The sequence below is a fragment of the Mya arenaria genome, chromosome 11 (genome assembly GCF_026914265.1).
Source record: "Mya arenaria isolate MELC-2E11 chromosome 11, ASM2691426v1".
Classification (NCBI taxonomy): Eukaryota; Metazoa; Mollusca; class Bivalvia; order Myida; family Myidae; genus Mya; species Mya arenaria.
Window position 1 is genome coordinate 36480990 of NC_069132.1, and position 16144 is coordinate 36497133.

Genomic DNA, 16144 nt, shown 5'->3' on the forward strand with positions numbered 1-16144 from the left:
TTTTATGTTCTTAATTTTGTTCGGTATAATAAAATAAATAATAGCTAATTCATCTGCAATTTTTTCATAGAATCCTTTATTATATAATGTAACTGTAAATTGAGTTACCAATAATGGTGCCGGCCTGGGTAACTATACATGTGATCGGCTATCCGTGCCTATGCTCTTGAAACGCTTTCGTGAAGACTTCGATAACAAAAAACATGACGTCACAGTACATTGCTTCACGTTCTACATTACACTTGTAGGTGTCTGTGTTTAGTGCATTGGCCAGACACTTGCATGCCAGTGATTTTGTTTATTGGCCAGACATGTGTCAAACCTTTATGTGTTCTGTGTCAGTACGCTTGCATGCAGATGCCGGTGATGTGGACTGGAAATAAATGTGTTTAGTGTTAGTACGGTTGTTTGCAGGTGCCTGTGGTCTGGTTCATTTGGCAGACTTGAGTCACTCTTGTTTTTGTTCTGTTTTAGAGAGCTTGCATGCCGGTGACTTTGCTATGGTTCACTGGTCAGACAAGTGTCAAGCTTGTTTGTGTTCTGTTTAAATAAGCATGCATGCAGGTGCCGCTGCTTTGTCTCACTGGCCGGACATGTGTCAAGCTTGTTTTTTTTTTGTGTTAGTACGCTTGCATTCAGGTGCCGGTTCTAGACATGTGTCAATCTTGTGTAAGGACGCTTGAATGCAGATGCCGGTGCTTTGGTTTACTTGAAAGTTATTTGTAAAGCTCGTCTGTGTGAGACCAACAATGTTCATGTTGCAGCAAATTGTGTTTTCTGATTATTCAAAACATGTGTCAAGTTACGTTTTTCTTAAAAGTGTAAATGTATCAGTTTCATGAAATAACTGAGCAACTTGTATTATACTATATGTAACTTGTTTTTACTTGATATTAAGTTGCTCTCTGCATGGTAATTTATTTTTAGATATACCTTTATAAGACATGTTATTATGCTTTTAATAAAACGTTCAGCTGATGTTTCTTTTCTTGAACATAATACACGATAAGTCGCTCTACCTTTTGGGGTATAAATCATATTCACGTAATAAACGTTATAATATAGACCAGATGTGCAATACATGTACTAAATTGTTGCGCTTATATCTCTTTTTCTTTACCGAGAGCTAGATAAGAAGAATAAAATTGTACTTTTCATGAGTTTTTTTCCCCATGTTAGCACATCAGGTGAAATCCTTTCAATTAAAATATGAAGGTTACCGCTGGTTTTGAATTCACATTTGAAAAATCTAAAGCAATTTTAACATACATTTTTTTTATATTCCCACTCGTTTTAGGTCTTACCCTACACAAAAAAAAATCATTTTTGTATGGAAACCTAACAATATTCACTTGGGAACAGCTGTGCACGATGATAACTATTATGTTTACAGAACTAATTATTTTTCTTTTTTCACCTTGCAATCAACCTTCACCTTTTTGTTTTGAAATTTCTATGCAAAGCAAACACAAATTATCTTACAATTTAATACATAAGGATAGAGGAAAGATGTCTTTTACCAGATTTACACCCAACAAACATGTTATATACAACCCCCAAAGAAATAAGTATAATTCAACACTCTCTAGTGAACGTAAAGGACAAACTTTCGATAAATCCTTGTGTGTTTACTTTTTTTATTAATCCTCGCCCATGCTGTTTTCTTTAAAGAACTTATACATGTATTATGTTAAGTAAATGAAAATCACACGGTTTGGAACTAATAAATATCCATCCTTATACTGCGAGAAACCGGTGAATGAAACTATTCACACCAGCTGTTGGAATTAAATCGTGTATGTTTAAATCAATAATTTACCCAGTAAATAGTAAAAGTAAGATTTACTACATAACTTCAAATCCTTATCCATCTCTCCTTGATTGACCAAGCTCCAAGTATAGAGTTGAATTTGCTTAGTTATTGATGTCGCGTGGAAACAGTTTGGAATAGGTTTCAATGTTGTACCGTGGAGGATCCCGTGAACATAATGGACCAGCCAACATTAAAATTGTAAAATAAAATTATAAAATATGTTTGATAAAAAAACCCTGTACGAACAAACAATTGTATAAACTGATTAAAGAAAAAAGAACATCAAGATACAATAAAACGTATGTCTTTTACCGCTATTACAAACCTTTGGACATATATAATGGGTATTTAATAACTTGTCCCCAAACTCGTAGGCTACGGTTTTTTTATAGCTTGGTTTACGAACCGTAGTACCCGATTTTTTAAAGCTCAGAAAAATATTTCCGGGAATGTTGTGCATATTTAAAATAATCTGGTTTTTAATAAATGGGAAAACTTGAAGATTTAATGACAATTTATTACATATATCAGTACGAATGCTATAATGTTGGAACTGTACGTTGCAATAATCATTGCCATACCATTGTCTTATTACCTCCGTTTTCTTCAATAAATATAATTCATCTTTCCATTGAAATATTATTGTATGAAAATAAAAGTGTAAGTATGATTATTTTGTTTAAAAAAATATTTAAACGAATTAATTCTAAGTTAAATTATGAAAATTATTAATATATAAAGCAGTATGGTATTCTTAGCACTAACAAGTCACATGATAAGCAAATTTCATAAGGACGTTGTTTAATGTAAACAATTATTTCGGTATTATAGCATGTTTGTTATTGCGATTAATAGAGAATTCTAGGTTAGTGCCGTGGATAGAGGAAGTTTATCTGGCAAGGCGGAGGAATTTATCGAGTGAGCCGAAGGCGAACCTGATAAATTCCGCACCCGAGCCAGATAAACTTTCTCCATCCACGGCACTAACCTAGTATTCTATTTTTCCTGTTACTTTGTTTATTTAAACACTATAAATAACCTTAAAATCATTAAGTTTCCGTAAAATAAGGGGGACAACTGTTTTTCCCTGATGACGTCATCACAATCGGTATCCATGTTTAAATCGTTCCCGAAATAGTTCTCAAAGTTGTTCAACTTTTTTCAATACGCTTGCAGTCAAAGTCATTGCATTTTAATACGTCAATATCAATTCAAAACATAATAAAGCTTTTAAAAGTGCATAAACATAAATCGGTCACCAAACATTAATTGATGATGTAACAATTATTCCGCCAGTCACAAAGTACAGTACACAAGTCATGGTTCAAGATCACGAATATTTACAAACAATCGCCACAAATTAAATGGATTTCATTCGTGTTGGTAGTGTTGGATTTTCAGAACAGCACCGGCAAAGAGATAATTCATTTCTGTTGTAAGTGAAATTTTATCATTCGCCACAGAAATGGAATTTACTATCGTTGAATGCTGCACAGTTCCAGAATTTGCGGGTGGGGTAAGATTTTCACATCAGATGTAGATTTTCTGGTCGATTGTTCTACCAATGTCAATATTATGCAGAATGATGGGACTTTATGGGCGAGTGATTGTTGAGGTCAGTTGTTGGCGGACTATTGATATGATACTGAAACATTACTTGTGCTTTTCCTCTGACATTTCAGAATTGAAAAGAAGTCCGTTTTCGCGGTCACATGAACAACTGACTGTAGATACACATCACGTGATCTACTATCCTAATAAACTAAAATTTACACGGCACCTTGTTATTGGACCGATTTGTTGCAAGTGACAGGATAAATGGATTTTTTTATCGAACATTTAAAAAGTGTTAAAAGGGTTAAGAGAAGTCATTAGGATATACATACATTTCAATAAGTTTACATTACTAAAATATACTGGGACTGGGACTTCAAACATAAAGGATATATGTGGTTAAATTTAGATAACTAGATGAATATTACTATTATTTATATGCTAAAGCAGTTAACACATTTTGAAGTTCTTATATGATTTTGGAAATATGTCTTTTTTTAATTAATTGAAAATATTTAAAATTTACTTAAGCTGCTTCTGTAATACGGGCCCTGTTGTACATCTAACATTCCTCTAAATACAGTAAAGTTTGTTTATTCAGACCATTGTATTCTTGCTAATTGTCGCGTCATGTGAAGTTTATTTTCAATATCAGTATTGCTCATTTTTGATAATAAATACCATTTTACTTGTTATAAATTCTTTCAACATTTTTCTCATACATGCTCTTGTGCTGGTATTAATAAAAGATCTAAAGCCATTTTCTAACTTAGGTCATTTTCTTAGGATTTAAGTATTGCACTTACCATATGATATGAAAAAATAATTATATCTGAAACACTTTATTTTCATAAATTTTATGTAATAAAAATAATTTTATGTTAAAAGAGTCGACCTTAGTTAAGAAATGACTGAAGATGTTTTATTAATACCAGCTAAATTTTTACCATCAGACCCCTTGTAAACTGGAAGAGTATAGAACTTCCCTTATTAACCAAAAGCTTGTGTCACACTTAACTCATAACTAAAAGCATGAAACCTTAAGTTCATAATTGTTAGTATTACAACACCTGGGATTGTTATCTGATCGTCTGTCCGTCCATTCGTCCGTCCCCACGTTTTCCGATCAATATAAAAACGCTTAAGCCCAGGGTTCTTAAGCTTTGGTAGGTTGGTCATGGCCAGCAGTTAAAACCTTTTTATTTTGAGGTCAGTTGGTCAAAGGTCAATGTCGTAGTGACCTTCAGCTGAAAATCGGTTTCCGATCAATATATGAAGAACACTATGGCCCAAGTACCTCAAACTTTGTAGGCAGATTGGTCAAAACCAGCAGATGAACCCTATTGCTTCAGAGGTAAGTGGGTCAAAGGTCAAGGTCGTTGTGACAGTAAGTTGAAAATACGCAATTTACTATCAATAATTGCAAACGCTTAGGCCTAGGGATCTCGAACTTGGTAGAGGTCCCTTAAACATGACCAGCACCCTAACTATCTTGGCGTCAGTTGGTCAAGAGTCAAGGTCGTGGTGACCTTGAGCTGAAAGTCCAAATTCGTTCAATAACTGTGGTAACATTGTATCTAGGTAACTCAAACTTTGTATACTGGTGAACTGTGTCTGATTTATTTTAGTCATGTTTCAAAAACATTCGAGGCGTCTTTGCGAACAACAGCATCGTTGTGAAATTTTAAAAGTAAATTATTTTAAGTTGTTTTTTGTTTTTGTTTTTTTAAGTGTTCTTTATCCAATGTCATCCATGCACACCTTCCATTTTTGAATGTCCAATGTCGTACCAGCACGACTTGTATGTTTGAATGTCCAATGTCCAATGTCGTGCTTGCACGACTTTCATTTTTGAATGACCTATGACCAATGTCGTGCCAGCAAGACATTCGTTTTTGAATGTCCAATGTCAAATGTCGTGTCAGCACGACTTAATTCATCTTTTATGTGCTTTGTCGTGCCAGCACGTCTATTACTTTCGAATATCCAATGGTCAATGTTGTGCTGGCACGACTTTCATTTTTGAATGTACAATGTCCAATTGCATGCCGGAAAGGTTCATTTTGATAGTCTTATGTTCAATTAAGTACTAGCAATACTTTTATTTCATTTCTTATATTTAAATGTTCATGAAAAGTTAAAAAGTCGAGGTTATTAAAATATACATTGCAGCCGAACCAAGCTGACGCGAACAGAGTCTAATCCGCCTATTTGTTATCGGATGACGCAAACAGAGCCCCCATTTAAGCTGGGGTGACGCGTACTGACTGGTTGGACCCCATTTAAACTAGGATGACGCGAAAAGAGCATGGTCGGTCCGCATTTAACCTGCGATGACGAGCACAGAGCCTGGTCAGACCCCATTCAACCTGGGATGACGCGCACATACCTTGGTCGACCCGCATTTAACCTGGGATGCCGCACAGAGCCTGGTCATCCTACATTTCACCAGGAATGACACGCACGAACCCTGGCCGGAACCCATTTAAGGGAACATTAACATTTTAGAGAACATTTAGGCGACGTTTATCAATCTCTTCTTATTTTGAAATATTTATACAAGCTAGTTGATTTCAATTTAGAAGCACTAATTTCTAACGGTAAGCTTGTAAATTCACTCTGTATAGTTGATCCCATATCATAATACAATGGATTTCTGAGAAAGGTATCACGTCGCCAGAGCCCACATACATATAGTTTAAAACCAGGGCACTTCAAGAGGATTCCAACGCTCGTCTGTGAGTGTGTTTTGTTGTTGCTGTTTTTTCAGGCTTAAAGGGGAATAGCTCCAAAGGCTTGAAAGTAGCATTTATGGTTCTTGTCATATGCGTTTATGAACTCTTTTAATATATGTTTCATGTGAATATATTGAACATTTATTGAGATATGGCTTACGTTAAAGAGTTTGCACATCAAAGCTGTCTGTCTCAAGGCCTTGACATTTTTCTTCAAATAATAAATGTGATTAAATGGCCTCGCAGACTCTCATCGACATTCTACATCTGTTTTTTATATCTGTTTTATGTTCCAATGAAATTAATCATTTCAAGTTAGCATATCAGAGTCTTCTTCAGTCGGCAAATTCTGGTAAACATTCTTCTAATTGGTACTATTTAGGTACCGACAACTATATCTTACGGAACCCATGAAGTGAGTTCAACACATACTTACATTCGTTTTTTGTATTCCGTTATTACGCAACAATGGATTGTTGTACCATAATAATGTTTCATTCTAACGGAAGACTTAACTTCGTTCACATCTTTGTGAAAATATATCAGAAGCGCGAAAAACAATATTTCGTTATCAAAATGTAAAGATATTTATTTTTATTATATATAGTAACCAAAAACTCTTTTTTTAAGTCTCCTATCAATTTTATTATTTCATAAATGTAATTTACAGAATCAAGTTAATTATGCAATCCATAATTTGATATGTTTGGGAAATACATTGTGTTTTACATCGCTTTATTCAACAAAGACTAACAACTTCTTAATCAAAATTGTATCAAATAACCGTAATTCGGTAACAACAAAGTAACGTAATTATAAGAAAGAGTTCGAGTTTATCGGATTTCAATATAAGAATAACGATTTTGTTTTAGAACTCCGGATGGAATAAGGCAAAATGTGAAGATTTCTTCTAAAAATGAGTATGGAAATATATAGAGTAATGTATATAAAGTGTTGAATATTCAAAGTTGTATTTATTTTTTCCGTAATCAATAATTGTTAGGGAAAGCAAAAACATGGTTTTCGCGAATACATTAAAGCCGGGGAAAAGGTCTAAACAGATATAAGCAGAGGAATTAATACTATTTCTGTGTACATGTACTATCACAGATAGATCTTAAAATAAAAATGGTGCCGTCCTAGGAAACTATGAATGTAAACGGCCATTCGTGTAAACTGTGGTAACAAAAACAAGACATGATGATACAGTGCCTTGCTTCACTGGCCAAACACGTGTCAAGCTTGTTTACATTTTGTACGTGTTAATACGCTTGCATGCAGGTGCCGGTGTTTTGGTTCATTGACCAAACATGTGTCAAGCTTGTTTGTGTTCTGTGTTAGTATACTTTTATGCAGGTGCGAGTGCTTTCGTTCATTTGCCAGACATGTGTCAAGCTTGTTTGTGTTCTGTGTTAGTATGCTTTCATGCAGGTGCGAGTGCTTTGGTTCATTTGCCAGACATGTGTCAAGCTTGTTTGTGTTTTGTGCTAGTACGCTTGCATGCATGTGTCGTTGCTTTGTCTCACTGGCCAGACATTTGTCAAGCTTGTTTGAGTTTTGTGCTAGTACGCTTGCATGCAGGTGTCGTTGCTTTGTCTCACTGACCAGACATGTGTCAAGCTTGTTTGTGTTTTGTGCTAGTACGCTTGCATGCAAGTGTCGTTGCTTTGTCTCACTGACCAAACATGTGTCAAGCTTGTTTGTGTTTTGTGCTAGTACGCTTGCATGCAGGTGTCGTTGCTTTGTCTCGCTGGCCAGACATGTGTCAAGCTTGTATGTGTTCTTTACTAGAACGCTTGCCTGCAGGTGCCGGTTCTAGACATGTATCAATCTTGTGTTAAAACATTTGCATGCAGGTGCCGGCGTTTTAGTTTATTTGAAAGGTGTTTGTATAGCTGGTATGAGTTCCGTTTGTGTTCAAAGAATTTGATGTTGTAGCAAATTCTTTTTTCTGCTCTTTTAAAATAAGTGTCAAGTCACGTTTTCCACGTGTAAATATGCCAATTTCATGTAATTATGGCGCAACTTGTATTATACTGATATCTGTTACTTGTTTTTACTTGATATTAAGTTGCTGTCTGCATGGTAATTTATTTTTAGATATACCTTTATAAGACATTTCATTATGCTTTTAATAAAACGTTTAGCTGATGTTTCTTTTCTTGAACATAATACACGATAAGTCGCTGTACCTTTTTGGGTATTAAACGTTATAACCGTTATAATATACACCTGGGGCCGGTTGCTCAAAACCTCTGTTAAATATAACGCTACGTTACCTTAATAGTCCGTTAAATCCTTAACGGAGCGTAACATAACGCTCCGTTATAATCCTGTTGCTTAAAGAGACTTAACGCTGCCGTTAAATTACGTCAGCGTTAAGTCCATAACGCCAGTGTTAAATCCTTAACAGGCTGTTAAATTTCTACTTCCTGTCCCATAATGCATCATTCTCCTTCCAAGATGGCTGACTTGTCTTCTGCAAAAAAAAGAGAAAAACAAACTTTAATAAAAATGAAGTTTTGTTGTTAGAGGAACTTATGAGTGTAGAAGAAACTAAAGAGCTACTTAGCTCTAGCTTCAGTAACAAGGTTACAAATCAGAAAAAAGAAGAAGAATGGCACCGAATTGCTGGAATAATATCCTCTTTGGGCTTTGCCATAAGATCTGCAGAAGAAGTATCAAACAAATGGCAGAATATAAGAAGAATTGCAAAGGAAGAGGTGACAAGGCGAAAATATTTGTATAATTCTTAGATATATAGAATACTGCAAAATAATAAATAATACCAAATGTCATCTTTAAAAAAATAAGATATTGTGATGTTGATAATTTCACTGGTTTGTTATGTTGTTTTCATTTGAAGATTTTCACAGCACACAAAATCATTAGAGACGATTAGTACGTTTAGTGATGCGACAGGGAATAAAAACATGCGACCCCTTGATTGAAAGTGAAGTGTTTAAAATTAACAACTAGACCACGGTTCAGCTACGAATTTGATCTGATGACATCATATTTTGTATATGCTACTTACCCACTATCTCCAAGAAGCACCCCATCTTCCAGACATTGATTGTCTCGTTGTAGCCTGTTGCACAGCCCTGATGTCCTGAACACGTGTGCATCATGGCACGAGCCCGGCCAACTGGCGTTGACACTTGTGAACAATCCTGGGAAAATAATGATTTAGTTATTTACCAATTAACAGCACGTTCAGTCTTACAATTTTATGACATGATTATAAACAACATTCGCATTTTTTATCATCAATTCAATTCAAACATTTATTGCATGAAGGCCTCCAGCCCATATCATCAGGGACAATTCCTAAATGTTCTTTAATGTACAATCACAAATGTAAAGTTTATTTGTGTCGATGTCGGGGGAGAGAGGGAGCACTAAGAGCTGTATGTCCCAACTAAAACCCCTCAATCATCAGATCCTGGAGCCATCCCTGCGTATGGTTAGGTTAGAGTGGTAAAATGTATTAAGTTAAATGAAAAACATTTAGGGGACCAATTGTAAAACTTTCTATGATAATTGTCACATTCTGACCAAACCGAATATGCCCATTATTGATCGATAATCGGGGTGAATTTCAGATTTTATGACCGTTTCGGTCTAAGACGAGTTGACAAAAATTATTTGATAAAGCGTTTACAAGAAAAGGATCTTTAGAATGTTTATGGTGAAATTTCAATCATTTTTTACCTTCATGATCGCAAACTGCATGCATGTTGATACTATGATAGCCTTTTCGGTTGACATAAGCTGGCTCATCAACAGAAGGGGCCTGGATACGGATGTGTGTCCCGTCAACGCACCCCACTACGTGAGGGAAGCCTGCCGATGTGAAAAATCCGCTCTTCACTCTATTCTTCTCTTCGTCGGAATGCCATACAATGAATCGTTTCATGCTTTTGCAAATAATCTCTGTCACGTGGGTTACCACACGAGAAACTGTTGATTTGTGGTAACCCATGCTGTCTACTACAACATTGAAAAACGCCCCTGTGGCGAGGAACCGAAGGGTTATAAGAACCATCTGTCGCACACTGAGGGCCCTGTTCCGGTGAGTTTCTCTTTTTATGTCATCATTCAAGATATCCTTCAAAAATGCTACGACATCATTTGTGAAACGATACCTCTCGTGCATTTCCCCATCATCAAGATGCTGAACATGAGGAGTATGTCTATACTGGCGCTGTTTCCTTACATTTGGTAAAAATATACCTGCCATGATAAATCTGCCGTTAACTTTAATCGAGGTTCTTATCTCAATTAACTTTAACGGTCAGTTTCACCGTTAACTCCATCGTTAAAACTTAATATTTCTTTGAGCAACAGAAAATTAACGCCATGTTGAAATTTAACGGACCGTTAGCTGTTTAACGGTCCGTTAAGCCTAACGGAGGTTTTGAGCAACCGGCCCCAGATATGCAATATATATAATTGAATGTTGCGCTTATATCTACCTTTCTTTACCGAGAGCTAGATAAGAATAATGCAATTGTTGTTTTCATGAGATATTTTCCCATGTTAGTATACCATGTAATAAGTTCAATAAAAATATGAAGGTTACCGCTAGTTTTGAATTCATATTGGAAAAACTTGCAGATCTAAAGCAATTTTCACATTCAGTTTTTAATATTCCCACTCGTTTAAGCATTACCCCAGACAAAAAAAATCAATAGCTAAATTTTTGTACGGAAAGTTAACATTAGCCACTTTGGAACAGCTGTGCACGATGATAACTATTGTAAAAAGAACTAATTATTTTCTTTTTTCACTTTGCAATCATCCTACATCTAAATGTTTCTACATTTCTATGCAAAGCAAACGCAATTTATCTTACAATTCAGTACATAAGGATGTAAGAAAGATTTTTTTTTACAAGATTTATACTGGCAGCCATCCGCAGGAACCAATTTTACCAACCAATAAAAACGTTAAGGTCAAACATCGAACAATCCATGTGTCTATATTTTTTAATAATGTGCTCGCCAATGCTGTTTCCTTTGAAGAACTTATATTCTGTTTAGTTTATGAAAATCACACGGTTCGGAACTGATATGTATCCATCCTTAGACGGCGAGAAAATTACGAGGTGAATAAAACTATATTCACCAATTTGACATTCTCTATTACTCAGCTGTTGGCTTTAAATTGCGTTTGTTTAAATTAATAATTTTCGGAGTAAAGAGTAAAAGTAAGATTTACTACATAGCTTTAACATTCTAAACCATCTCTTCTTTGTTGACCACGTTACAAGTATAGGTTAGAATTTATTAAATAATTCCTTCGTGAATAAGTTACCGAAGGGAGCGGAGCAAATCGAACAACAGCAACGTTTTGAATTTTTAATTGTGAACTATTTTATGATGTCCTCATATATTTGAATAAATCAAACACAGCTAAATGAGTTGTCTCAAATCTTGTTATAAAGACATTGGACATTGAACATTAAAAAACGGAATGTTTTGCTGGCTCGACTTTGTTCTTGGACATTCAAAAAACGAGTGGTGCCAGCAAATGTCAAATGTAGAGCCAGCAAGAAATTTGTTATTGAATGCCCAATGTCTAATGTCGTGCCATCATTCATTTTTCATGACCTATGGCGTGCCAGCAAGACTTTCACCTTCGCATATCTAATGTCGTGCTGGCATTCATTTTTGAACGTCCAAAGTCCAATTTCAAGCCAGAGAGATATTCATTTTGAATGTCCAATGAAGTGCCATCACGACTTTTCTTCCTGAATTTTCAATGTCGTGCGAGAATATAAAGTTAAACTTATATGTCCATGAAAAGTTAAGAATACGAATATCTAATGTCCAATGTTTTGCTGGCACGATATTTATTTTTGAATGTCCAAGGTCCAATTTCATGCCAGAAAGATATTCATTTCGAATATCCAATGTCCAATGAAGTGCCAGCACCACTTTTTTTCTGAATTTCCAGTGTCATGCGAAAATATAAAGTTAAACTTATATGTTCATGAAAAGTAAAAAATACGACGTTTTTATACATTGCAGCATAACCAAGCTGACACGTACAAAACCTTATCTTCTTTTTTAACCTGGGATGACGTAAACAGAGTCTGATCGGCAACCATTTAACCTGTAATGACGCGCACAGAGCCTGTTCGGACGGTTCGGCCCCATTCAGCCTGGGATGACTCTCACAGAGCTTCTCGGACCGATTTGCCCTAATTTATCCTGGGATAACCAACACAGAGCCTGGTCGGATGCTTTGAACCTCATTGAACCTGGGATGACCCGCACAGAGCCTCGACGGTCCTCTATTTACCTGGGATGACGCACGCAGAGGCTGGTATGCACCATTTTACCTGGGAAGACGCAAATAGAGGCTGGTCGGCCCCATTTTACCTGGCATGACGTTCACAGAATCTGGTCGGCCTCAATTTAACCGACGCACATTAGAAATGTCTTTATTCGTAGTGTTAGGGTTTCGTGCTACGTTTACCATAGTTGTTTTTATCAGTGCAGTATAACCTACAGGAACAACTATCCCAACAGAAAAAACTTCATTTAAATCAAAAACACTTCATGCTTTACCAACAGACATCTTTTAAATAATGACGGTGGTAATTGAATAGAATGTGAAATTTTGATCATGAACCTTTATACTGGGTTTGACTTAACATACTTAAAGGGACTGACTCACTGATGTTATGTTGGCAACGATTTTCTTTTAACTTACTTTTATGATCTAACTCCAAACTGCAACTGACAGATTTTTGAATTTTGTAAATCTCCATCCTTAAATAATGCAACTTCCGATAGTGTTCCTAACGCTTTTCGGCAAAAAGCACAGTCTGTCACATTTTTATTTTATTTTCAATTTAAACTTCCGATGATGTTTTGTCATTGAAACAGGCATTGTTTTTACATTTCAGACGATGTTTTAGTCGTTCGATGTGTAAGTTTATCAAACCTTATCGAGTCCCTTTAAATGCATCCAGACAGCATCAAGAAAATTAAGTTCCAACAGAGGATAAAATTCCTTTCCGGCAATTGTCACATATTTTGTGGTTTAAATGAAGTAATCACCAATGCGTCGTTTTCCTGTCGTTTAGATGCCATTGAAGATATATAGCATCCCTCCCCTACCATTTCGCAGTACAAGAGGGTAATTACCACGCGTTTCAGGAGGTTTGTGTCTCTTCGTCAGAATCGTTCGAAATTGCGAGGAGTGCCTTTTTCTAATGTTGATTATAGCTTGTGTCCCAACCCATGTGTATTGTTATTATTGGTATGTTGTATGTTGCCTGTAATTTATGAAACTGCATATTCAAATGTATGAATATGTACACATGTCTAGGATCTTCTTAAATGTTCTGTTCTGTTCTGTGTTATCAATACAATACTATATGTTGCAGTAAGAACCATATCTTGTTTATCTCGTATACAATAAAAGACATGTAGTACAAAATAATCGTAGATAGATCGACATTACTGACAGAAAATGCGTATTTAATGATACCGTGTTTCTAAAAGAAACTAACTACTTGATGTATTTATCACGATTTCAAGGTTTCAAGATTTTATTTTGATCATTGGTTATTACAACGCTGTGATCAAAATAATAACACATTAATAAACAAGTAACGAGGCATATATATATATAAACAAAGTAGACATATATTTCATACAGTTTTCTACAACAGGAAATACTGAGACACAGAAGTCGTATTGTTTTAAAGAAAGTACCTATTTGACATTAGATGAAAGGGTCATCATCTGAAAAAAGGTTGACATTCAAACCAGTAATAATATTCATCACCTTAACGATTACTACTACACAAGTGACATTTTCGACGAAATCTCTCAATATTTTGACCACAACCTACTTCGATGGGGTGTGCCGCAGCTAGGAATATGTTTATTAAATTCATAAGCTTTGTAGGTCGCTAATGAGTATGATTCATTGTTATAATAATATAACAAATTAATCAGACCCATTGTTTAGATTATTTGCCTGGGATATGCAAGATACGTATACAAAATATATTTAGCATGGTTACCATGAGCTTGTTTTTGGTTTTGATTGGCTGGCAGCTGCGAGTGCTCCGGGCGAAAGTAAATTTGGTTAGTAAGTGAATAAATCGGAACACGTACCAATGTTTAGTTAGTTATATTTTGTAACATTTTTGTTTTTTATAAACGAAGTTAATCTACAATATAAAGGGAAGGTTAATTAAGGAAATTGTTGATGGCTAGAAAACTTCAGAGCATTTTTGTAACTTTAAGTATTTTTGAATGTCATGAAAAATGTCATTAATGTTAATTGCATTATTTTGATTGTTATTGTGTATATGATGTATGTGTCTTGATTACTGTGTTTGGGTTATTTCAGATAACCGCTCCTACGTTCCTTAACGTTCCTTTACGTTCCTACGTTACGTACAATAGCGTTAAGATGTGTTCCATTACGTTCTGTTATGCTGACTGATTGACTGTTTATGGAATAAATGTGAGCGAGTATATTAAAACGAGTTCCGGTTCATTATGTGAAAAGAAGGTTCCGCGGTTTAGTGACTTGAAACCGCGATATGGGAAATTTGTGATTATTCTTAATTTAAGCAAATACAGTGAAGACTCTTCGGTAGTATATCAACATAGCTTTCAAATACGTTATCGTTTTTGTATACTTGATACATATGACATTTTGGTGAATTTGAAACGATACTGTACCAATTTTGAATTAATAAGACAAATTTTATTAGGCGTTATGTAAGCACGTTATTGTCATTATTGGAGAATGGAGTTAAAGTAGCCTTCTGTGTTAAGCTTTAACTACACATTAAAAAACACTCCTGAAAACTATGTACTCTTTATTATTCAATTCTTTAAGCAACTGACAATAAAAACGGTATGGTCATATTTCTTATATCCATGTCCTATTTTGTAGGATGGGTTCGGTCACCGGAACCAAATGTATTTTTTAGGCATTATAAAACGTGATCGAGTCCCTTTAATACGGGAAAGCATTCAGACAGCAAACAGAGATTTTTAAGTATCTAGAGTTAATTAAATTCCTTCGGCAATTGTCATATTTCGTGTTGTAAATGGAGTGAGAACCAATGTATCGTTCTCCTGTCGTTTAGATGCCATTGAAGATATATAACATCCCTCCCTCACCATTTCGCAGTACAAGAGGGTAATTATCACGCGTCTCAGGAGGTTTCTGTGCTAGAAGTGTGTCTCTCCTTCCAGAATCGTAGAAAATTGCGGAAAGGGTCGTGACTATTGTTGTTCATAACTTGTTACCCAACATACGAGTATATCAACTCAATATTAAATGTTGCAGTAAGAACCATATCCTGTTTATATACAATTGTACAAAATAATTCAACGAATGATGGGCAGTACTGACAGAAAATACCAATTAATGATACCTTTTTTAAAAAAAAGGATAATTACTTGATGTTTTTATCACGATTGGTATCATTTAGATGACGGCATTGAGAAAGTGGTTTTAGTAGGCGGATACGATCTCGGAGTACCTTGGACATGTTCCTCTTATAAAACAACCTCCGATGTACATGCATATGGACGATTTACCATGTCAAAACTATTGCGTATTTATTTATTTTACAGATAAGTCTTAGAAATTTCCTCTTAGCAATAATAATGAGTTATGCAATAATACACTTCACCGGGAATAAATTTAAATTACGTTATAAAAAACACTTTAAAACATTACAATTCATTAATACTATTATAAGTATCAATTTACGCCCAAAATACATTAACAGCTGATTATTTACGTCATACAGTTGCATTTTACAGCCATATTTATTTTTTATAAATATATGATGTACACGGATTATTTTTTTGTTTAGTATGCATAATGCAACACATGAAAATGCAAATGACATTATTATGCTTCCATGCTCATTTTGTCATTTATTTGTGATATTCGTTTATACATCTGTAAACTTGTATGTTTGTATAAAAATAGCCACAGCTTTAAGTTATGACCGTTGTTTTATTTTATTCATAAGTACACCTGTAAT

The 16144-nt window shown here is 35.1% G+C and overlaps 1 protein-coding gene across 1 annotated transcript; it reads right to left on the reverse strand.

Moving 5' to 3' along the window:
• Positions 1-8549: 8549 nt before the first annotated feature.
• On the reverse strand, positions 8550-10345 carry LOC128208504 (putative nuclease HARBI1). The gene is made up of 3 exons (XM_052912066.1): positions 9817-10345; positions 9144-9275; positions 8550-8581 (listed from the first exon to the last, which is right to left on the reverse strand). The coding sequence occupies exons 1-3, from the start codon at positions 10343-10345 to the stop codon at positions 8550-8552; spliced, it is 693 nt and encodes a 230-aa protein (XP_052768026.1).
• Between the last annotated feature and the right edge of the window lie 5799 nt (positions 10346-16144).